The sequence below is a fragment of the Numida meleagris genome, chromosome 14 (genome assembly GCF_002078875.1).
Source record: "Numida meleagris isolate 19003 breed g44 Domestic line chromosome 14, NumMel1.0, whole genome shotgun sequence".
Lineage (NCBI taxonomy): Eukaryota > Metazoa > Chordata > Aves > Galliformes > Numididae > Numida > Numida meleagris.
Window position 1 is genome coordinate 3462272 of NC_034422.1, and position 24143 is coordinate 3486414.

A 24143-nucleotide genomic window follows, 5' to 3' on the forward strand; every position below is an offset into this window, starting at 1 on the left:
AGTAGACCAAGGGATCTCAAACTATTAGGAGGAGAAAGATCTTCATCTGGTGCTTTTTAAGAAAAGGGACGTAGATTTTCACTGTATGATTATTGTAAGTCAAGATGAGAAGAAAAGGATGGGAAGTGACCGTGCTGATGAAGGATATATGAACAACGTCCAGGATATTTTGCTTTAAAGAGGGCTTCGTCAGCCCATTCATCTTGGTGCAAAATGTCATTGTGATCCTGTGAAACAACCTATTGGTACCAACCTGTGCAGAATTCATCCCATTGTCAGAAGAGGATTGCAAAACCTACTAGTCTTATTGGGAGGGTCTTACTTGGAAATAATTAAATTTCCTGATACATCCCACCTTTCTTTTAACGTCCTTTCAGAGAAGCCTAGCATGTTGGTGTCTCGCCATGCTTCTTTTCTTAGATACACAGTTGCTGGCACATCATCAGTTTGCTGCTTCCTTTTCAACACCGGAAAATTCAAAAATGTGTTTTGACTCACAAGTGCATTCTTCAGTAGAGGTTTCAGTGTATAGTTGAGGATGCTGTCCTGCTTCTCTTTGCCTGATTATTATAGAGATGAGATCTATCTGAGATTGTGGGGTAGAGTGCAGATAAAAAAAATAGATGGGAAAAATTAAACTGCATACTTGAGTAGGAGAATAATATGCTGCTTTGTCTCTTTAGACTAACATGACTTTCCCCAGGAACAAGCAGGAAGTTTTCTCCAGCACTGGAAGATAATTTTATCTTTTCTGTTATTACCTTCCTTTTTTTTTCTGGGGAATGCAAAATTGACAGACCACAGACCTTTCACTAATTTCCAATTTTAATATGAGCTGTGTACTGTACCTACCTTGGCCAGGACAAATGCTTCTAAGCACTTTCAACAGACATACCTTGGTTGGAATCTCTGTATAATAATGGTAGGATTCCAACTTGATAGTTGCAGAAACTCACTTCTTCAGGGAATACATAGTAAAAAGAGAAGAAAAAAATTAAATTGAAATGAGCTGTGAATTCATGGCTCATAAAGCAGCATAAAATTTTGTCTAATAAATTAACATTAATTCTAATTTCATCAAATCAAAATACAAATTATTACTGTCTGAACTGCAAAAACAAAAATTCCCAAGAGGACAAAAGCCCATTTTTTGTCAATATCTTATTTAGATACTGATTTTGTTAAGCTTGTATGTTTTTAAACACTTGAAACTCCTCTAGACTAATGCCAGGCCGCGTTTTACTTAAAAAGTACATACAAAAAACATACTTCCTTTTATGGCTGCACTGGAAGATGTTCATTTCTGCACTTTTTAATTAGGATACCTACTAACATCTGACAATGATTCCCACAGATTTCTTCTATTGAAGAGCCAAACCTGGTTATTTGATTAAATGTTTCACTTATGCTGAAATAAAACTTCTAATGCGTGCAGGAGAAGCATCTTGTAAATCTCACTGTTGTGCTTAAAAACTCTTTCAAATATTTTCCTTTGCAGAAACAAAAAACTGTCCAGTGCATATAGAGAGTTGGGCTTTTCATGTTAAATACTACTGGTTTTTAACTTTGATTTACTTCTGTTGTTGTATTCCAGGTTGTTGTGGTTTTTTGTTGTTGTTGTTGTTCTGCATGCTACTTGCTTGTCTGTATCCACAGGATATTTCTTATGTGTATTTAATTGTAAGCTGTTTGGATGAGAGAGAACTTCTTTGTTTTGTATCTCCATGCCAGTGACATGGAGTTCTTGCCCCTGAGTACAGCCCTTCTGAGCTGGCAGAGGATCTTGAACAGACTTGAAATCCTAAATCTCCTCTTTAAAGCATGCCCAGACAGATGCATTTAATTGTGTATTTCATGTGTGTCCTCATATGCTCAGGAAATTTGTGGTTTAAAAAATGCTTTGCAGCTTTCCAGCCACTGGAAATTTTTGAGAAATACTTAGCCTAGTTTCCCTGTCAAAAGAGAAATTTAGTTATACTTTCAATTATCTCAGGATATATCAACAAAGCTGAAAAGGAAAGATGAAAAAGCGCTGAATTAACTAACTTATGGGAATCTTCTGTGCCTCTCACACAGAAGAGTTCTGATTTTCTGATGTTTTCAGCCAGCTTTTCCCTTTCATGTCACTGTAATTGTGCCCACCCATCTGCAAGCACAGATGACAAGTCCTTTGAGCAGAAGAGTACTTGGGTGAAAATTATATTTGTTCCCCATTCAGCATCATGTATGAGTTCTGTCTCAGAACAAAACTCTAGTACTTAAAAGCCATTTGAGCTTGTTTTAACATTGGTTACTTGCACATCTTGGAAGTGTAAAAATCTCTGCTGTATGATATAATGAGTTGCTTTGTTTTGGTTGCAGCTGTAGGCAGTGTAACAAGTGAGCGGGCTGGAGCTAGTAGGGGCTATTCATTGTCACGTCCCCCTGTTGCCCATAAGGAGGCTGGAAAACAAGAACTTTTTTAGTGGGGTCCTTAAGAGCCATTTCAGAAATGTTTTATACTAGACAGATGTCTAGCTCAACAGTTTAAATGAAAACTGAGATATCCATGGTGACATCAATTCATTCTCTTTGGCATAGCAGGATTCCTGCCTTTGAGAAAGATACACTGAAAAGGTTCCTCCTTCACAGTTTATTTGAAGGACAGAAGATCATTTGCCAGTTGCTTTGAAATATGAAGACCTTACTGTATTTTTCTGTGCTCCACTAGATATGGATTTGCTTTCTGATGTTAGAGAAACATTATTATGACCCCTAGAAAGGTTGCAAAAAGGGAAGTGCAAATTTACATGTTTAGAAAGTTCTAACCTTTCTCACATTAACGATATCAATTCCAATGGCAAAAGGATTGCCACCACCTATACAAGCTGATGGCAATGTGGTCATGCGAACCTGTCCTGAAGGAAGAAGGAGAAAAATTCAGCTGCTCAAAGCTTCCTTCTTGCTGTTCTTCCGGTGGTCTTTGCAGTCCTCCACCACTCCCCTAACCTATTTCTCTTAAGCTTGGAAGAGGAAATGACACCAGCTGATGTGCTGATAGGAAGTGCAAAATAGACTGCAGAGAGAACCAATTTGTGAGCAGAGTGGGAGGAGAGGAACGTCTTATGGTTTGGGGGAGTTTTAATTGCTGTGCCAGGGAAGGGACAGATGCTGGGGTGAAGAGATCCTTGCTGCTTTGTGAAATAAGTAGATCACAGCAGTAGCACTGTGAGAGATTCTGGGTTAGTGCAGCTGACCAAATGGCCTTAAAATCTGTGAACTATAGATCATCACTTACTTATTTTAGGAAACTGAGAAATTAGAAGTGGGGGGGAATCACAGATCATGTATCACAATCTGTTTCTTCATTACACTTTGTAGATTTGCTTTGTGGTCGATGCATTAATTATTTATTGATCTTTCCAAAGGTTTATAAATGTTCTCTAGTAGCTTTTTAAAAATAGTAAGAATTTAAAAATACTGAAACATACTGTACTGACTCCACTACTAAATCTTGAATTGAGACTTCTCTTTTTTGATATTTAAAGCTTTTGTAGATCAGCAGTGGGAAAAGTTTTTGATTGCCTCATCATTTCTTGAATATGAGTCACATCAGTGTTAAGTTTACATGAGATTTAATGGAAGCTGCTGCGCTCAGTAAATGTAGCTTCATGCAGATTTAAATAATGAGTAGTGCTAGTTAGCAAAACAGGTTATGTTCGTTTAGTTGAGAAGAGAATTGAACCATCATTTTTAATTATCATTAAAGATACTCCAGATAATATGCACAGTTCAGAAATGTTTACAGCATCCCTGTGCTGTCCTTCTTTGTGATTTAGTTACATGTAGCAGAGGATTACAGCTCCTAAAAGGTTAGCAGTATGCTGGATACAGTTCTCTCTGGTACACCTTAAGAGGTATTCTGGCCTGTTCTTGACAGTCATTGCCACCACGTATTTCTGTTTCTGAGTGCATATTCCTGACAGGTTTCTGTGTAATAACTCGTGGTGCTGTAGATAAGGCATTGTGTCTCAGAACAGAGTGTTAGAATGTGTAATTTAGAAAATAAAAATCTGTAATACCCATTTTGCCAGAAAAGATATCAGAATCTACAGCGATCTTTCTTAACTCCCATTTATTAAACAGGGTATTTGAAAGTTACAGTGCTATTGAGAGAAAAATATTAACCTGTAATGAAAAAGATCTCTATCTACAAAGGGTATCTTGACATTGTTCAGCTTCCCAAGATCCATGTCTCATACTGCTTTGAATTGTTAGTAGTAACTGTTCTTAAAACTTTTTTTTAAGCATTGTGTAGTCATTTTTTGCCTAAATCTAACTGTTTTTGTTTTACTCTGTGTAATTTACTATAATTAATGAGCAGAGATTAGCAAAAGTAAGCTATTTTTTTGGGATCGTCATTTGGAAGACAAAAACAAACTCTAGGTAATGAGGCATGTAGGGAATTGTCAAGCTAATTTTTTTTTCCATGCTTTACTTGGGTTAAAATGTCACATATAAAAATGTAACTGATGGATAAAAAGGCTTCTGTTCACTTCTGCATCACAGAGGCCATGTTGCTGGCAGTGACAGTCGTATCTCCTAAAAGAGATTGTTGCCAGAATACCTGAGTTTAGCACTGACAGTATTCATCTCGGTACTGACCAAATTAAAATTCTGTTCAGATTCCTTTTTGTCTAAAAGTGATACCAGAAAGTTTCTATGTTGAGATGACCATCTGCATTTGTGGGAATGGCAGTATGTTCGACTAAGATATGCTGAATCTCCTGATAGTTTTGTCTTCCTTTCTTTGAAACAGCATATGCGAGAGGCTGCTGAACGGCGGCAACAGCTGGAGTTGGAGCATGAGCAAGCCTTGGCTGTTCTCAACGCCAAACAGCAGGAAATTGAACTCCTGCAGAAGGTAAGTGAAGAAAATGAAAGTAAGATGTAACAGTAAATCACAGTGACAAAGCACACGTCACAGCAATCTCTTGGTTTAAAGGACCTAAATCCACAGCTATGTAACTAGTTCCTATTTCCCCCCCCAAAATCCCAGCCCATCTTGCTTGCCTTTATATCGAGCTTGGGAATATTTTTGTATTCCTTAAACGCCAGGAAAGAAGCCAGCGTTAATTTTGTGGTAATCAAAATGCAGAGAATCTATCATTCCCTTGTCAGTTTGATTAACTGGAACAGTTAATCATTCTCACTGACACTGACTTAGGTTTTCTTCGGCTTCCTCTTCCAGTAACTGGTGGTTCACACTACTTTTCTCCACAGTATTAGATAAAAGTAACTCCTCATCAAGATCTTTACACGTTACTGTTGATCTTCATGAACTAAATGGCTGTTTAAGTACCTCACTGTTACACTTGTTCTTTAATTTGCAAATAGATGTCTTCTATCGCAGTGCATCTTCTCAATATTTGTTAAAATATATAAAAACATGGTATTGAATTTCACTTTTGGCAAAGTCACTTAAAGTTGTTGTTGTCTCAGTACTAATGTTGATGTTTCCAGTTGCTGGAGTGGATCAAAACACAGAAATAATAATGCCAGTGGTAATTTGATTAAGGGTTGGCATGGACAGACTTTCTCAGCAGAATAAAAAAATGTACATAGCTACGGTTTTGCTCCCGATAGAATGTTTCATTTGTCCAAAATCTTCAAGTTAATTTTCTTTTAGTCTTTTGCAATTTATCTATTAACCATATTGAAAAACATCAGTTTTAGTTACATTCAACTGTCATTATTTCAACCTCCCCATAAATTTTGAAATTAAATTTCTTGTCAAAGCAAAGAAATTAAAGAGAAGTTCAACTTTTTCTTCTTGCTATTTTTTTTAACATTCTAGCAATAAATCCATATTACAAGGGTCTTTTTGTTACATTACAGATTGGCAGCAAAAGTGAAATCTCTCTCATGCTGTTTCTCCAGTCATTTTTGCTAAGCTTTAACACACTAGACTTTAAAGCACAATTGGCTGTATTTTATTTGGCATGTTGCTGAGTGCAATTAGATCAGCATCTGTGGCCACTGGTTAAATTCTTGTTCAGTGGGTCTGAAATAGCATGCAATATAAGATAATTTAGGCAAAATATTGTTATCTAATAATCATTTACTACTAAGTTTCCTTAGACGTATAGCGTAGAATGTCTTACTAAAATCCACTGTATCAATGAACTACATAGAGGTGTTTAAGAAATGATTCATCCTTCTGGCTGATTTCACTAGCCTGGAACATTCATCCTAGGTCTCTGCATGCTCATTTTTAGACTGAAACATCTTAATGCTTCATGTGATTAGGTTGCTATTATGTCTTTTTAAATTATTACTGCCTTTCATGATAAGAATCTGTGGCAACTGAAATGAACATCCTACCTATCATACCTCTTGAGGAAAATCTGCTTGTGAAACTCATGCTAGATGCTGTTCTCAAAACAAAGAAAGGGTTGCAGGGGTTTTTGGAGGTAGTTTTTTTCTGTTGGTGGTCGTGTTTTGGGATTTTGTTCATTTTTTATTTTTTGATGGATTTTTGAGCATGTGTGTGCTTGCATGTGTGTTGTTTTCAGCCTTTCCATGCTCAAATTCTTTTCCACTGTGTCAGTATCATGGTGGGATGAATCACAGAAATTTAGACTTTAAAAAAAAAATGCAAATTACTAGTAGAGACTGATATATTTGCAGTCACATTTTGATATTATAAATAAAAATTCATTCTCTTTTAAATGTCTGTACAAACTTTTCAGATTATCAGCCTGAAGGAAGAACGTAATATTGTTGATCCAGGTTTTGTGTTGATGGAGAATCAGATGGTTGTCTGCTCCAAGAAACCTTAATATAAGACAGCTTGATGAAAAAGAGAGATAGATACTGATGCAGCTTTCCTGATCATTTATCAAGAACTCATATTCTGGGTAGATTTTATTAAACTTGTAATGATGGATAACACCACGCTTTCTATTACCTGCTATCATACGTTCATTAATGCTCCTCGAACCATTATTTAATCAGGTGCTAGCAATAAGACTTATCACTGTAGTGCAAAAAGAAGTATGACTGTACTTGCAGGGCCAAAACAGGTTTTATTACCATGCATTACAGTGAAGTATAGTTTGAATATGTGGTTTTTGTTGTGACTTTATGCCCTGAACAGCTTCTGTTCAACCCAACAAGTGAACACAATGGCCCTTATGCACGAGGATGATTAAGTTATTATGGCTGGGTCAGTGTCCTTCATTGCTCTGGACAATTAATCTATAAAGTTTGTGAGGCATTGCCCTCTGCTGAACTGAAGTTTTTGAAGACATTTCTCTGATAAGAGATGTACTGAATGTGGTCTTTGAGATACAGCAGTGAGAAGCTAACAGGCAAACTTTATGCATTGCACTGCCATCACCCTGATATAATAAATAATTTTGCTAATCTTGGTCAAGCTTCAATAAAGAAGACAGTGAAAAATTAAATGAAAGTAAAGCAAGGGCAATAAAAAGTTACTAAGAGCTGCTTTTTTATGTTTTTAAGACTTAGACTTCATGATCAAAATTTGATTATTTTTGAGCTACTTAAAGCAACACCTCCATGCTATTGTTGATTCCCTCTTTTCTTCTTTGGGCCAATCTAAATGTTGTACTCCCATTTACAGACAACCTTTCTTATGTTTGTCTTAAAGTATTTTGTGAGATGTTGCTGCACGTAAAGAATAAGTTTAATTTTCTTGTCATCTTTTTGTAGCAAATACAATAATTTCTACTCGCTGAATCTCCTCAAATACAGAATTCACTGGAACAGTTCATTTTTCATTTTTATTTTAGAAGGTTTAAGAGATATTTGTGACGTGTTCTTGCAGTGTGTTGAGCATGCTTGTCTTGGGCCAAATAAATACTGATGCTATTAAGTTTCACTGAGATTCTGTCTCCAAAAATAAGGCAGATATTTTGATGGCTTAGAACCAAAGCGCTGTAGTGGATTACCCGAGCCAGCCCTCCAAGACTGTAAATAGCTTTGGATATATGGTATGCTACTCTGTGTGGTTAGAACATACTATATATGGCACGACTAATTGATTTTTCTGTTCATTTTTCTTTTGTTTGTTTTTTCAATTTATATAAATAAGGCTCAGGTTGAAGCTAAGAAGGAGCATGAAGGAGCAGTTCAGCTGCTAGAGGTAAGAGGATACCCTCTGTGTTGTGTTTGTGGAGGTTTCATTCTGAAGACGATCACAGTATCATCACTTCTGAAAGATTCAATTCTTTAGCCCTGCCTCTAATCCTGTTGCTGTGTGTCACCTGCAGTGGCCTTTCTTAGCATTTCCCAACTGTGCTGAAATGTGTTTTTGGAATTTGCTAGTGACTATTGCACTTATTAAGCAAACACTGTTAAATAAACTAAGTTTTGAGGGATTATTCAGGTGATAGGCTTTACTAATTTTTAATGCACTAAATACCTGCATATACTAAGGCAATATTATCCATAAGGATGCTTTAAAACCTTAGTACTTTCACTAGGAATTACTCATAGAAATTGCTGTCGTGGCATGGGGCACTTTATGAAAATTTATCCTAAGAAAGAATCTAGTAATCTAGTCTGCTGTGCCTGAGGATACAGAACTAGTTGTTTCTTGCATAGAAATGACATGAAGAACAGGAGCAAATTCTTACTCCCATTCAAAACCCATGAACTTTGCTGTCAGTTTTAGTTGGAACAGGGCAAGGTTTGCAAAACTTATTTGTCTTCAACCAGAGTGACATTTTTACGTTTTGTAAACTGGAGCTGTTAAAATGACACTTTTATAGTAAGTACACACAGATGTGGTTAAATGGTGTATGCAAACAATAACAGCCCTTGTATTCCATTCCCAGGCAGCTGTTTAGAAATGCAAGATGTTCCACAATGTTGCATAAGATAGTACAAGTAACAAAAACATGCAGCAGAAATCAGAACTCCTGCACAAAGGGCCCTGCAGCAAACCCTTCCTAGAGTTTCAAAGCTAGACTCAACAGATTCTTCAAGTTCCAGTTTTATCATTTGATGCACTTGGATAAGGTGAAGTGTCAGGAATATAGGTACAGAAGTAAATAACATGCTTTACATCCAGATTGCCTTTTATTCTTTTTTTTCTTGTTCACACCTAATAGGTTTTTTGTAACTAGCAAACTAGTTTTTCTGCATGAGGAAAAGAAAAAGCATTAAATGCACATTAATTCTTAACATAACTTACAAATCTGAAGAACATACGATACCATGGATCAGGCATTGCAAATGCCTTTGTCAGTCTTTCACTTAGAAATCTGTTTTTAGTGGTTTTTTTGTGACTGGTCAGATGCTAATTGGAGGTGATCTTTCTGATACTGATAATCTTTTAAAAAAATGTTTAGTTGCTTAAAGTTTTAAGTCCACAGGAAGGGTTTTACTCATATGCTTTCATTATTATCATATATATTAAATGTGGGCAGTTAAGAATATAAGATAATAATTTAATGCCTGGTGGAAAGTATATGATGCAGGAAAATGTAAGTAGAAACAAAGGAAGCAAGTGATTATTTCTGTCCCTCAAGCTAAACAAAATTCCTATTTAGCTGATTTGTTTGCAAACTCTGATTTGTGTAACCCCATCAAGGTTTCTTAAGCTTTTGCTTTTTGTTGCCTTAGACCCATTGATTTTGTTTATTTAATCTGCCTTTTGCAATTCAAGATCAGCAGTGATATTGATTTCTGAAACCTTCTGTAGTGTGATTTGCATTAATGCATGTTTTGTTTTTACACCTGTTAACTGTTTCAATGTATTTTACTTTGAAATGCTAAAAAAAAAGTGTTCAAAACTGTCTTTATTTCTTTGTTTATTTCATATATCTTTGTTTACTGTGTCTTGTTTGGAATTTATTGCTTTGCCCTTCATCCAGAACACCCTGGACAGCATGCAGGTATTTTAGGGCGTATATTCTCCATTCCCTGTGCTGAATCCTGCACCTTTCCCCTTAAAATGAATATAATAGTCCTGTCTAACCTTGCATGGGATGCGTGCTAAAACCATTGTTATGCAAGCATGCTTGGCATTGATTAGCCTGTTACCAAATCATCAGAATCAGATCTTTTTTCTTCAAGTATGATGTTTTAATGTGGAATAAGGGACTGTTTCTGAAAGTAAATTTCTTACGAGCATGCCCACTAAGAATGGTTTGATAGTTTATTCAAGACTGTAGCTTTCAGACTGGATTTTGTTTGAAATCAGATTGTTTCATTATTTGTACAAAGGTAGTTTTATGTTATGTTTTCATCTTGGGTTGATTTATTGAGCCCCTTACTGAAAGCCATTGCTTCTACATGAGCAATTAAGCTATGAAATGAATTTCTAGTCTGAATTCAAACTGTCCACTAGAAAGCTGGTCATCATCTTATCTGTCTTGTGCAAACAATATCTGTCTTGTAATAGGTGAAGTCTGCTTTGTTTTTATATTAAGCTGTTTCTCACTGTGTATTTTATGAGTAACTTTCCAAGTCCTAAGTGAAGTACATTCAATATGATCTACAGTCAAGTGTGTCTTTTCGTACAGAGACTGCGATAGGTAGGTTCAATTTTAGCTAGGTTGGGTAGACTTCACACTTTCGTGTGTTGAGATAGACATTACAGGCAGTGCCATGATAAAGAATAAAAATTCAGTTGTTCTGAGAGTGTGAGCACATGCTTTGTTCTGCAGTGACATATGAGCACGTTGGTTTTCTATAGGAGAGTGAGTCAGGCTAATTAGCAATGAACCGTGCACCACTCTGGAGTCGAGAAAGAAAGGTGGGTACAGGGCTGTCTCCTGGTAGTACTATTGTGGATCTTATGACAATTTTACTTTATACAGTACCAGCTTTGTGCTCACTTCTAAATCTCGACTTTGATTAAAAAGTCAAAGAAGGCAAATACTGAGATGCAAATAATCTCTAAAATAATAAATAATACAATTTTAATTTTTTTTTCCAAAAATATGCTTTTATGACAGCCTGAGCATCTTGTTGGGGTCTGGATTGCAATGTTTTATTTTTTTATTTTGTGCTTGAGTTTCCATAATGGCATGTGGAAAGGTCAGTATGTATCTTTGAGAGCTGAATAGCTTGTTCTAAAACTTTCCATTGGAAAGAGGAGGATCTAAAAACCCAAAGCGTTTTACCGCTTTGTCCATTTGATGTTCTTCTAAAACTGTGCGTAGATGTCTTATTCACGCAGCAAAGTGACAAGTAGCAAAGGCTCACATTTCAGTTGCTGAAAACCACAGTGAAAAGATAAAATCAAACAAAGCATTTAATATTTGTGTAAAACTCCCACAATGTCTCTCTTATTATATTCTGTTTCATAATCAGATAGATACACTGAGACTTCTTTAGCAGAACTAAATTAATTTGTGTTTTTATGGATTCAAAGGAATGGCATCCTCACAATTCGTTGTAGGTGTAAAAATCTATTTATTACAAAAAGGGAACAAGCCATTGTGCAGTCTTCAGTGAGAAATTTGGGCTTTTGTGTTCTTTCAGGGACTGTAAGGAACATTTTGTTTATCTTCAGTTGTTTTAAGACCCTTGTATTGGTGTTATGTAATATATGTAGTTTTATTCCTATGTAGTACATGCATTTTTTCTCATATGAGCTGAGAAAATCTTGCTCTTTCTAGAATAAGAAACTTCTAGTACAGTTGAATGAATCTTATCGATATCCAGCCTTCCTTTGTTAGCACAGCTGTTTACCTAGGCATATGCTGCAAAGGGGATTTTAATGAAGGGAAGTGATATTTGTTCATTATGAAGCACAAGATTAGGATATAATGCATCAGCTGTCCGCATAAGGAGCCTATTACTGCCTCTGTTGAACTGTGTCTGCTTGCGGTCTTTGGGTCATGGCCCATGAGACGTGAGTGCTCCCTGTGTCTCAAACAGCAGTCTTTTCTGGCATGTTTCCAGAGTGCAAAACCAAATGTTTTCCTCTACAAGAAAACGAGACCTCACAAATGACGTTCTCAATAATTTTGTTCATTCTTCAGGTTTCTCAGCAGGTGTTAATTAATGTACTCTTTCTTATCTGTCTGGGCAATCTCACTGAGAGTTTTAATTCTTCAGGAACACTTGATAGCAAATGCAAGCGAACATGCAGGCTGCTTATAGAAACAGATTGTAATTTAAATGCACTATATTAAAAACTTAAAGGTATCCTTAATTCAGTTGGTGCAGTAAATATACAGCTTTGGATGAAATAAAAGGTATTTTTGTGTTTTACTCTCTTTGCCACTCTTACATTTTCTTAGAATTAAAGTTGTAGAAGAAATCCTGAATTCCCATGCCCTTTGTTGTTCCTCTCAGGAATTGTTCCTTTCACTTAACCCATCCATTTTTTTCCATGTCAAGATTTCTTAGACTGTATGTAGGCAAATTTCACAAGTCAGCACAGAAACTTATCCTTAATTATGCTTTCTTACTGCTTGATGCCTCAAAACAGAAGTGTTTGCCCACAATGATATTTCTGTACTTCTCACAAGCTTGCAAACAATCTCCTCTTGATTGGTGTCTGGATTACTTCTGTGTGGTTTGGCACGTACCATGAGGAATATTATTTTTGAAAGGGAATTCATCCAGTAGCTAGTCCTACATTCTGCATGAAACACTGTTTTTTGCTGTTCTTGTTGGTTTTTAATATATAAATATTTTTTTAGTAATACAGGATGCTTCAACTTATTAGCTGAGGATGGGCAAACCTCAGAAAAATATCAAAGATTTAAAAAATATTGGAAAAGGTTACGGAAGTCACAAAGCTATAGGTTCTGTTTGAAGATGTTCTTGGCAGTGATGTTCTTGGCACTGCCAAAAAAACACTAAAGGTTTTCTTCAAAATGTGAGAACTTAGCAGGATCAAAAATGGAGACAACAATAAGCAATCAGTGGATGCATTTATCTCAAATAGTTTGCCTATCCTGGATTCCTGGTACTTAATGAAAATTGGTCCCTGTTACTCCTTGCTCTGATCCCAGTTAAATGTCTATGTTTTGATTTGCTTGTGCAGGCCAAGGTTCGAGAGCTAGAGGAAAAATGCCGGACACAAAGTGAACAATTCAACCTGTTGTCCAGGGAGCTAGAGAAGTTCCGGCAGCAAGCGGGGAAGATTGATCTCCTGAGCAGTAACTCATTGACATCCTCAGATATCTCTGGTTCTCCCAGTAAATCTCTGTCCCAGTTAATGAATGGAATAGCCACTTCTTTAGGCAAAGGTAAGGACAAGCATTTTATTTGCAGTTCTGTTCTGCCCTGTAGGTTTTAAGATGCCATTCAATTATGTAAATAGAGTTTGATTATACAAATGGAAGATAGAATTTGGTCCTAATCCTGTTTTGTGACGTGTTTCAATTTCAGAGTATTTCTTATACCTTTACTGAGGTTGTTCTTGTTTTATTCAAATACTGCTTGGACCAAAATTACCTCTAATCATTCTTAGGTGTAATGGTGAAAAACCTGTTCAGTGTTAAAATGATATATTTCTCATGTAAGTATCTACTTCTTTTGAAAGTGGAACACTATATAAATGCTTTGTTGGAAAACCTTTTCGGTTTCAGGGCAAGAATTGGTCTGCAATCTTGTTGAATTATTCATGGAGAAAGAAAGGAGACGCCTGTGCTGTGTTAGCCATTGCATAAAAAGAAATTTGTAGATAGAGTTGGCAGAAAATGGGAAAACTGGATGGAATATTTTGACAAGCATGAAAATGTTTTTGGTTTAGTTACATTTTTTTTCAGCAGGAAATAGGCCCTTCTCCATAAAAAATTGAAAATAAAACATAAAATAAAATGTTGATGGAATTAAATGTTCTCCATGTAAGCAAATTCTGTCCCAAAGTAATTTTTGTTAAAAAGGAGTTTCATAAGGTGTATTTTAACACACTTCAAGAGGGATAATATCTGTAGTTACTTAGTAAACCATACAAACGTGTTTAAATTTTTAACTGTGTTTAAATTGGCTGAACACTTAACTGCTAGGTATTTCAGAAATCAAGAAGTTACACAAAAATATTGTTGGTGTGAATTTTAAAAGAAATGGAGAATGTAAAATTAAAAAAAAAAAAAAACCAACAACAAAAAAACCCCCCACATCTGTATTGGTGTTCCTATGTGTTTATTGGACTGAATGCTCAATGGAGAATGTTTTGCCCAGATCTGTTTTGAATTCTTGCTAGGCCTTCATCGCCTGTTGCCAGAGGCAACTACTCCTCCTAACTACACATCTTTGTTAACGATTTATTATTCACAAGAGACTTCAAGGCAAGAGGTCACCTGAGGACACCTGAAAGGAACTGGCATGTAAATTATGTGTTGGACTCTGTATAACAATCTAACCTTGTTATCCAGGCCTAGAAGTATACTCACAAGCAATTGAAACTTAGTATTACCCATGATAGATTATTTTTTACTACTTGTTCTCCAAAGAATCACTTTCCTATTGTCAGGTAACTCCCATAGCTTACAAATTTCCCCAAAATTGTTTTTTAAAATACAAAGATGGGCTGGACAGACAAAATAGCCTTTTTTAATCAGTATTATTTTTTCTTCCTAAGCTTCTAGAAAAATTCTGAGGCTTAGGGCCTAGAAATCACAAATCATTTCCCTATCACTATAGATGAGTGGTTATATTTGGTGAAGGGTGCTACACTCAGTGTGAAACCAAGTCAAAAGGAACCAAGGTGACATCCTTCTTTCACTTCACTTCAGTAACTTCATACTTTGTATAGCTTAGATTTTGAAACACATTTTAGCTGTTAGTAGTCTCGCTGCTGTGGTACGTGTGACTTTGTAGGCTTTTCTGGAGCTGTGAATCTTACCCATGGGGATATTAAAGTGCATTATATAGAGAATTCATAAGACATTATCTGATGGCCATAAGAATTTAGTAGAAATTTCCTTAACAACAGGATTAGCTGTTGATGTCTCCAAGGATAGGATTTTCAAACCAATAAATATTTTAAAGGTATGGTAACTGGGTATGGAAATGTCCTTTAGACAACTCATGAAAGTCTGGTCTGTATCTCTGGAGCTGATCTAAATAGGCCCTAGATCTCACATAAAAATCAACAGTCGTTTCTGAGGTCCTGAGTCAGACTTTCCACATTACTTAGTATTCTCTAAATACTAATAGAAATAGCTTCTTAATAAAATCTGCGAAACAAACCAAACAAAAGTCCTGCAAAAAGTTCTTAACTGGAGGCACAGAAAATACAAGTAGATCTGTACTGAAGACATTTTAAAGGCCTTACTCTGTACACTTAACCTACTGATTTTTATTCTACTTAAAATTTGGGGCCTGAAGCACTGGAGTATAAACATCAGAAATCCTTGGATAATATTGATTCTCAGTGTAAAGGCAATGGTAACAATAAATTATGTTTAATGAAATGGGAAGGATGTCTAATTCTCAAAATCAGTTATTTTGGAATAATGGTGGTAATGCTACAGCAAGTTCCTCAAACAAGGAGAATAATTATTTTTATTTTGTGTGAGGAAGAAAAGAACACGTAGGGAAACACAAGGGCAGTTTTCAAAGCAGAGCGAGTGATGGAAATGAGATCAGTTTATGACCAGCTGCTTTGCCTTAATTGATGATTTTTTTAATGTACCAGGAAATGGAATAAAGCTAGCCAGAACAGATTAGAATATTAAAGATTCACTCTAAACATATAATGTCACAATCCAATAGAGAAACCTTCAAGATCTATTACTCATCAGATAAAAGGTGCATTTAAACAGCCTTTCCAGATAATTTAGGTAGTCCATAATGAATCAGCAGTCCCATAAATAAAATGGCATGTCTAATCGTACTTCAACTATGGTTAGCTTCAGTTTTCTCTGAGTAATTTAAATTAAGTCTGGAGCTCCTCCTTGCCTCTTTCCTTGAAAGGATGTTCAGATTTCCTTGACAGATATCTGCCAGTCATGGTAAAATAATGGCTATTTTGGTGGTCTGTGGATTTTACAAGACTTTACACACAAGAAATGTGGCTTTTTTTTTTTTTTTTACATTATTTGGTATTTCAAGGAAGAAGATACATTTCCAGAAACTGCTGCGTTTTCTTAGCAGCTGATTCCTGACATTTTTTCCTTCCTAACTGTTAGTTTTTTATCCAGAGTGCCAAAACAAAGGGAAAGATGTGTTTATTCTTAGCTTCCAGTGAGTTAACACATTTTAAAAGTCTTGATTAGTCCTAGTCCACTATATTCTTACTGTTATTCGGCCCCAGGAACATGAGTGAATTGCCATGGAAGAAGAAGAGAACTTAGTTTGGAACTGTTTCTTGTTTTGTGGGTAAGGTTAAGCCGGTTTTCAGATCCAGACATTTTTGTTTGATTTCTTGCATTGATAATCCATAAAGGTAGACTTTCTCTATAGAAATGATGAGATGATTACAGAGATTCAGCAGGTATCAGGAGGAACGTGCTTCACACACAGTCAGTTCTGATTTTGTTTGCTGCAAAAGCCATTCTTGGTAATTGGCGTGTGTTTGTTGGTTCTTTTGTTTTTTAATCCAACTGTACTTCTACATACATAGAAGGAACATGAGTTTACAAATATAATTTAAGCATCTCATGACCTTTTAAAAAAAGTCTCCTGTACAGAATCCACAGAAACAAACTGCAAATGTTTTATTACATGATTCACCTGAAAGTCTGTTCTTGCCAATTTATTGCAAATCATGCAGTAATTTTTAAGCTGCTTCAAGAAGTAGATTGCACGGTTGTCCCAGAGAAAAGCAGTCCCATAACTTCTTAGAACATCAGTGTCTGTTATTTCAAACACTTTTTCAGAAAAAGACATAAGTTGATGTTACATTGCACAAGTAGCCAAATGAACAGAGAAAGAAAAAACAATGAAGGTGGTGATAAGTTCAGCTGGGAAAACAGATCCATTCTGCTCAGCTGGCTTTGGGATAGAAGTTGTATTTCCTCATACATAGATGGATATGCATATAGACTTACTCTGGGGGAAGTGCAGTATTCAGGTAGGTTGTATCTACATTTTAACATTAGCCAAAGCTGCAGATGTATCCATTTGTATTATAGAACAGTAAGTACTACACAGTTTTCTCTCCTATAGAGCATCTATTAAGAACTCAAGGTAAATTTTATATGCCCTATTGTGCAGGTGGAAAAAAAAAAATAAGAAAACCGTGTATTTTTGAATGTCTTGCTTTTCCTGGAGTTCTTGGTAGTCTGTGTTCCTATCCTGGACATCATCCTATATGTGTGCAAAGAATCTTTTTGCACACTCCGTATGTAGTGCAACTAATTTAGTAACAAAACCTGAAAAATCCAGGAGGTATGAGACCAAACAGTAGTTTTTTTTTGAATGAATAAGCACAGTTGGACCAATTATTTATAGGCTTGGCGCTGACAAGCTGGTATGGTGAGCACATTAACAGCAAGCAGAAGGAGCTAAATTGGCTAAAGGTTTCTTAATGGGGATGACTTTTCTGTGGTATATGTGAGAATGATTCCAAGAGTAGAAAATGTATCCTTTACCAGCCGGGGGATTGCCCCAAGCAGGGCTGGTTGTAATTAGTCTTCTGTGTGATGACTTACAATATTTCCCTGCTGTCAATGTGCTTAAGCTATCCTGCTATAAATTACAGCACTGCAGAGAAAATTAGTCATATTGGACTAAGGAGTATAGAAAAAAAATCCCTCTGATTGTGTTTTTTGAAGGTTATTCTTTTCGTCAATGTAGTGAAGAGGTTCCAGTGATAGTTCCTAGTGACATGTCTGGGAAGCCTGCAGTTCTGTAGCAAAATATTGCTGTTCAGACGTTTGGCAAAACTGGAAAGCAAACGCAAATGCCAAGCACATATATCCAGGGTCTGAAAAATTAGAGCATAGGCTTGTTATGTTAATGAGAGAAAATGAGGAAGAGGGAAGACACCCTGGATATCTGATTGTGTCAGCAGTGCCCTAAACTGTGTGCTTTGCTGTAACTTGTGCTGATGTTGCAGGTATAATTAGCGTCAGTTTACAATTTCCTGCTTGTATTCATGTGGTTTGGGGCCTAACCTTATACCAAAAAAAAAAGAAAACTCCAAAAGTATTTTTTTTATTTCACCTTTGTTAGTCTCTCTTGCAACCTTAATGAAGTTGTTCTTTTTACTAATGCCTCCTCACCGTTAGACCTGGATTTCTCTTGATTTAATAGGAGATTAGAGTGTTCAGCCTCTTGTAAGGCAGTCTTGTTATATCCTTTAAATGTGTGGTATGTACTGTCTTTAGGTTTAAGTGTATTTAAAAGCACAATAATTATATCATTTAGAAGAAACTGGAGAGGTGGTACTGTGAAAATTTTTTTTGTTTTAGTATTGGTGTTAGTAAGAAGATCTTAAGTATGAAGCTGGTATTCTTGGAATCTACTGCCCTGCAACAAGCCAAACCACTTCCCTTTATTTCAAAATGAATATCCCAACAACTAAATGATTAGTCTTTCAGTCACTTTGTTAGAAAGTTCGTGCAAAACCTGGTTGTACTTACCAGCATTTAACAGTCACCAAAAGAAATAGAAGGGTTACAAAAGTAGCTGTTTCATCCTGGGCATGATCAGCAACATATGCAATAATTTCTCCAAAGATCTCAAGGTGTTCAGAACAAAGGTAGAATTATTTTCATTATGGAAAAAAATGATTTTTTCAAATTTAAATACCCTCATATCTGTATTATTGACTTATTGCTGACTAATATGATCCGTCAAAAGGCTGGGAGGTAGTAGGCTTAGCAACTTTCATTGACTTCAGTCTACCCACCTTAGTTTTTTTGGATAATGATTTTTAAAATACAGAAAAAATAACTCTCTTCTTGTTATTAGTTACCAGTGTTTCTTTTGAAGGCAATCATTTATTCTTTTATGGGTTTTGTTCACTGCCAGGTCATGAAAGTCCTTCTGGAAGTCGTTGTGTGATTTCAGAGTTTATACGTCCCCTTCAAATATCTGGAGACAAACCAGAACAACTGTCTGTCAAACCTACATTCCTGTCAAAGTCAAGATCTGGTACCCCAAGATGCAGATTTGATTCAGACGTGAGTCTTCTTAGATTTGTTGCTGGAAATACATGGTATGGGGCCAGGATCTCTCTTCTTCAGAGGATGATGCAGGATCATCCACCAACTTTTAAAAAGAAAAGACATGAAAATTCTTATTTTCTGGGACAAATTGAGCATGTGACCAGTGGGAATTTCACTGAGATTTTCAGAGTCTTGGAGTTCTGTGGATGTATCTAAGGCTTATCCACAAGTAAATACATATTTGTCCTTACCAAGATGAAATCTGGGAGCATTAACTGCTTTTTGAATAGGCTGCAAAAAAAAAAGCAGCACAAATTAGACAAAGCAGAAAAAGTAGCTTAAGAATGAAATTTAGGGAAGCAGAACTAACAGCAAGAAACAGAAGAAGCGGATGTCAAATTTAATTCCATTTTTCTATTACTTTTGAGTTATCTCTCACTGAGAATGTCAAGACCTCTTTTGCAGGGTTGTTCATTGTGTGCCTTCTTGAGTGTAATTATGTGATGCATACTTATATTATGCAAGCAAACAGAAATTAAGTTCCACTTTTTTAGAGGTATCAGGAATGGGAGGAAGTGTGTGAATAAAATCATTAGGAAATAGTCTTTTAAGAAAATAAATGGGACACAATGCTCTGAAGTCTTATATAATACTATGAAAAAAGATACTCTGCAAAACTATCTCTGCAACTTCTCTGTTCTTAGTAACAGTCTTCTGGAATAAGCATTGGATTATGAGCTTTCAGACATTAGGACAATAACCCTTCAAAAGTTGCCTGCATCCACAAAGGCTACATGGGGGAGAATACTCTTATTGTCCTCTTCACTAAATTGGTGCAGGCAGGCTAGGCTGGTGTGTGCTGTGCTTTCCTAGCAAGCTAACCCATCTCTTAAGGGTTAATTCAGGGGAAAAGTGACTTGCTTCAGTATTTTTCTGGGGCACTTTTGGTCCATACTGGCAACGAAGCAGGGACCTGTTTAGGCCAGAAAGTTGCATTTCAGTATTCACTCTGTCCAGATTGTAAAATTATAATCCAGTTTTGGACAGTTTACCTCTTTGATTCCACTGTTAATCCTAGTGTCTCTACCTTAAGGAAAGTTCTCCCAAGCTTACGGAGAAGTTCATTTTTCCTGAAAGAGTTCAAAGTAAAGCATAAAATAAGTAAAGAAGTGCATCCCTCACTCATCCATTTTTACTTACCGAATGACAAAGAAGCAGTCTACATTTGGGTCAATTTTGAAAGCTTTTGCAGAAAATTAATGTCTAGACTCAGATAATCTGAATCTTTATACCAAGAAATAGCTCAATTTCTTTACCATGCTGGAATTTGATTTAGAATTGCTTTATTTTCTAAGCCCTTCTAAGTAAAATTGACGAATTTTGATTCATATAAGAATATTTTTCATTAATTTTTTTAAAGTTGCATGTTCTTTGATTTTTTCATCTATCAGGAGAATGGTGCACAAAACTTTTAGAAATCTTTTTGTCTCTTTTTTTTTTTCTCTCCAGATGGATAATGATCAGAATTCCAATACCTCGAAGCAGAGATATTCTGGGAAAGTCCATCTTTGTATTGCACGTTACAGGTAACAAAAATTATTAGCTGGCGCCAACTCTTGTTCCTGGTCAAAACCCAAGTGCAAGTACATTTTTTAGCAGTGAAGTTTTGTCCGGTGGATCAACAAGCTATGGCCCAGCATTCTTTGAGCATTCTTTGACTAGTTAACTAACAGGCTGCAGCTATTCACACTCTGGGATGAATATGTATTTAAACACTTTATAACAAGTTTTGTCTACAAGTATCTTTTTTATCTGGAGCTTACTGTTTTGGTATGTATTGAACTTGTCTCTTGAAAATTATTAACTTGTGTTAAAGACTGTCATATAGAACAAAGAGAAGATGAGGACTGGAAGAGACCTCCCAAGTGATATCTCCTTAGTTCACTTTTCAGAATGGAGACTTAGGCCAGGGTAATAAAAAAAAGACTGAATGACCCTCTAATGTAGCCTTAGAACTGTATGTCTTTTTCACACTAATATTCAGTTATGTGGTGGGTGGTAAGAATACGTGCATGTTTTTCATCTGTACTTTGCAGCTACAACCCTTTTGATGGACCAAATGAAAATCCAGAAGCAGAGCTCCCTCTTACGGCAGGAAAGTACCTTTATGTGTATGGAGATATGGATGAAGATGGCTTTTATGAAGGTAGTTTTTTGAATCTGTATGTTCATGTTAATTGATGCAGATGCAAATCAGTTCAACTGTCAAACATACTCCCTGTGCTCTCCTTCATCTACTATCAAATCAGTTGCTAAAATTAGCCCTATCATCATTATGTTAATTAACAAAGTTTCTGTACCAAGAAAGGCACTCAATGCAGGCATAGCTAATTATAAGACATTTTATATTGCCAGCTTTTCCTACTTGGTAGATTTAAGGTGACAAGAAAGCTTCCTGGAAGTTCTGGGTTTTTGCTACACTGAATCCTTACTTTCTCAAACTCCAAACGCTGTTCATGTACAGTTTTCACCTCTATCTTATCCAGTTATTGCAGGACATTAACATGCAAGAGGTATGCTCCTCAAGGACTTCAATAACGTGTTTTTTTTCTCACCAGGGGAGCTTCTAGATGGACAGAGAGGACTAGTCCCTTCAAATTTTGTGGATTTTGTTCAAGACAATGAGACCCGTTTATTGAGCACATTAAGCAGTGAACAAGATCAGAATTTTATCAACCATTCGAGTTCTACTTTGGAAGGAGATATCCTGGAGATAAGTCCACCAAGTCACATAGACTCTAGTGTAATCAGCAACGGTGCAGGGACTCTGGATGTGAACATTGATGAAATTGGAGAAGACATTGTGCCTTATCCTAGAAAAATCACCCTTATTAAACAACTAGCCAAAAGTGTCATTGTGGGCTGGGAGCCGCCAGTAGTGCCACCCGGATGGGGAACCATTAACAGCTATAATGTTCTGGTTGACAAAGAAGTACGGATGAACATAGCCTTGGGAAGCAGAACGAAAGCTCTTATAGAAAAGCTTAACATTTCTACTTGTACATACCGAATATCAATTCAGAGCATTACAAACAAGGGTAACTCAGATGAACTGCAGTGCACTTTGTTAGTTGGGAAGGATGTCATTGTAGCCCCCTCTAATCTCAAGGTGGACAACATAACCCAGATTTCTGCTGAGCTGTCCTGGCTCCCTACAAACAGTAATTACAGTCATGTCATTTTTCTTAACGAAGAAGAATTTGACATTGTCAAAGCTGCTAGCTACAAGTACCATTTTTTTAATTTGAAACCCAATATGGCCTACAAGGTGAAGGTCATGGCAAAGCCCCATCAAATGCCCTGGCAGCTTCCCCTAGAACAACGAGAAAAAAAAGAAGCCTTTGTGGAATTTTCTACGTTGCCAGCAGGTTTGGTATCTTTCTCCTTATCCCAAACTCTCCAATTATGTTTCTGTGAAAATTCCAGATAAATTAACCTAACCTTAGCTTTGTGCTGTAATCAGTGTCACTTTCATGAACAGACTGTGGACTATTAGATTGCTTAATGGTACCTATGACTCATTCCTCTCCTCCATTACTCTCTTTCTTGTTCCTGGGTACATTTTGGGGAGATAAGCTAGAGAAAGACATGCAGAACATGATTAGACATCACATGCTAGAATGTGTTTTATCAGAATAATCTCAACTTGTTTTTCCCACCTTGCTTTTACATTAGAGATGTAGATAAGTTATGAGTCTTCTCCCAGTATTTAAGAACTGCGGCATAGTGTTGAAGACTAAAGCTGAAATAGTGTAGTACATTGAAACATTGTAGTACATTCATAATTTTGGGATTTATGGTAATACCTAGAAAATATGAACATCTCTTCCTGTAGATTCATCTAATCAAGGTCCTCTAATCAAAGATAATTAGGAGATTTCCTTTATATTCATACTTTCAGAGCACTGAATGCCTCTGAAGCAGAGACAGTCAAGTACAAGTGACTCCTGGCAAGTGAAATTCCAATGACATCTACTGTGCAGTGTGTTGATTGACTCCCTGCTGGGACTGGATTTCAGCAAGGGGACAGACATTATTTCTGATCTGTTCCTTGGGTTGTGTGACTTACATGTAAGGACACATGCAGGACAGTTGGTTGAATTGAGAGGGGGAATTAAGCCTGTATGTCTGCTGCTTTTGTTCTTGTTGCTTTATAGGTTTAGTAAAAAAATGCCCTCAGTTCAGGCATTAACTCTTTCGTTTTCAATCATTTCAGTGGAATAAGTGGTAGTACTATTGTAGCATCTGCTAGGAGGAGAGTATTTTGAACTTTGTACATATTCTGCATGACCTGGGAGATATTGCCTATATGGTGAATTAAATTGGTTAGACTTCTTTGTTATTTAAGGCCTTTTGAGTGAGATTTTTTTCAGGCCAAATACTTAAAAGTCTGTAACTCCCTCTAGTTGCTGAAGCATGCTAAAGCAGTAATGGCATGTTCTCTGTTGAGATGCATTGCATTTTATTAAACCAGTCTCTGTTACAGGCTACAAAGGTAGAAATAAACTCTCTGGGGATTGTTTGTTTGTTTCAGAGAATGAAACAAATGTGTCTTCTCCTGCAAAAGCAGATGAATGTCACTGACGGAGACAAGATACTGGACTAGATCAGATGCCTTCTTCCTGTAAACTGAAGAATTCTGCTGAATAGATAGTGCAGGCTGTCAGCAAAATAGGGAAGATGAAACTGACTCCTAAATCAAAATCTTGTTTGGGGTTAGGTTACTCTTATGTGCTTTGGTCTTGCTAGTTAAAACCACACTGTGGGTGCAATGGATGATATAGGTAAAAATTTCATGTTCTACCTATAGTGTCCTAAACATGACCAGAATTTTATTTCCATCTTTGCTAAAGGATTTTCATCTATACTGAGGGATGAAATGCAGTGATAACAAACCACTGAAATGCATTGATGGTTTGCCAGCATATCTGGAGGATCAGGCTTGTTTGATATTTACACTTGTATGATGATCTGTTTGGCAGCAGTGAACGCACACAGAATATTTGTAGCTTTCTGTCTCAGTAGATAAACAGAAATTGGTGGTGCTTT

The 24143-nt window shown here is 36.4% G+C and overlaps 1 protein-coding gene across 11 annotated transcripts in view; it reads left to right on the plus strand.

The window, feature by feature from the left end:
• The window catches only part of RIMBP2 (RIMS binding protein 2), an 89569-nt gene that overhangs the window by 38003 nt on the left and 27423 nt on the right, over nucleotides 1–24143 (plus strand). For all 11 annotated transcript variants that reach the window (XR_002443311.1, XR_002443312.1, XR_002443313.1 and 8 more), the window contains exons 4-10: nucleotides 4799–4903; nucleotides 8099–8149; nucleotides 13016–13220; nucleotides 18898–19049; nucleotides 20544–20620; nucleotides 21131–21240; nucleotides 21653–22462. Coding sequence is in view for 8 of the 11 variants with exons in the window: in XM_021412304.1 (XP_021267979.1) it covers nucleotides 4802–4903; nucleotides 8099–8149; nucleotides 13016–13220; nucleotides 18898–19049; nucleotides 20544–20620; nucleotides 21131–21240; nucleotides 21653–22462 (1507 nt within the window). In the remaining 3 variants the exon portion in view is untranslated. The remainder of the gene's footprint in view (nucleotides 1–4798; nucleotides 4904–8098; nucleotides 8150–13015; nucleotides 13221–18897; nucleotides 19050–20543; nucleotides 20621–21130; nucleotides 21241–21652; nucleotides 22463–24143) is intronic.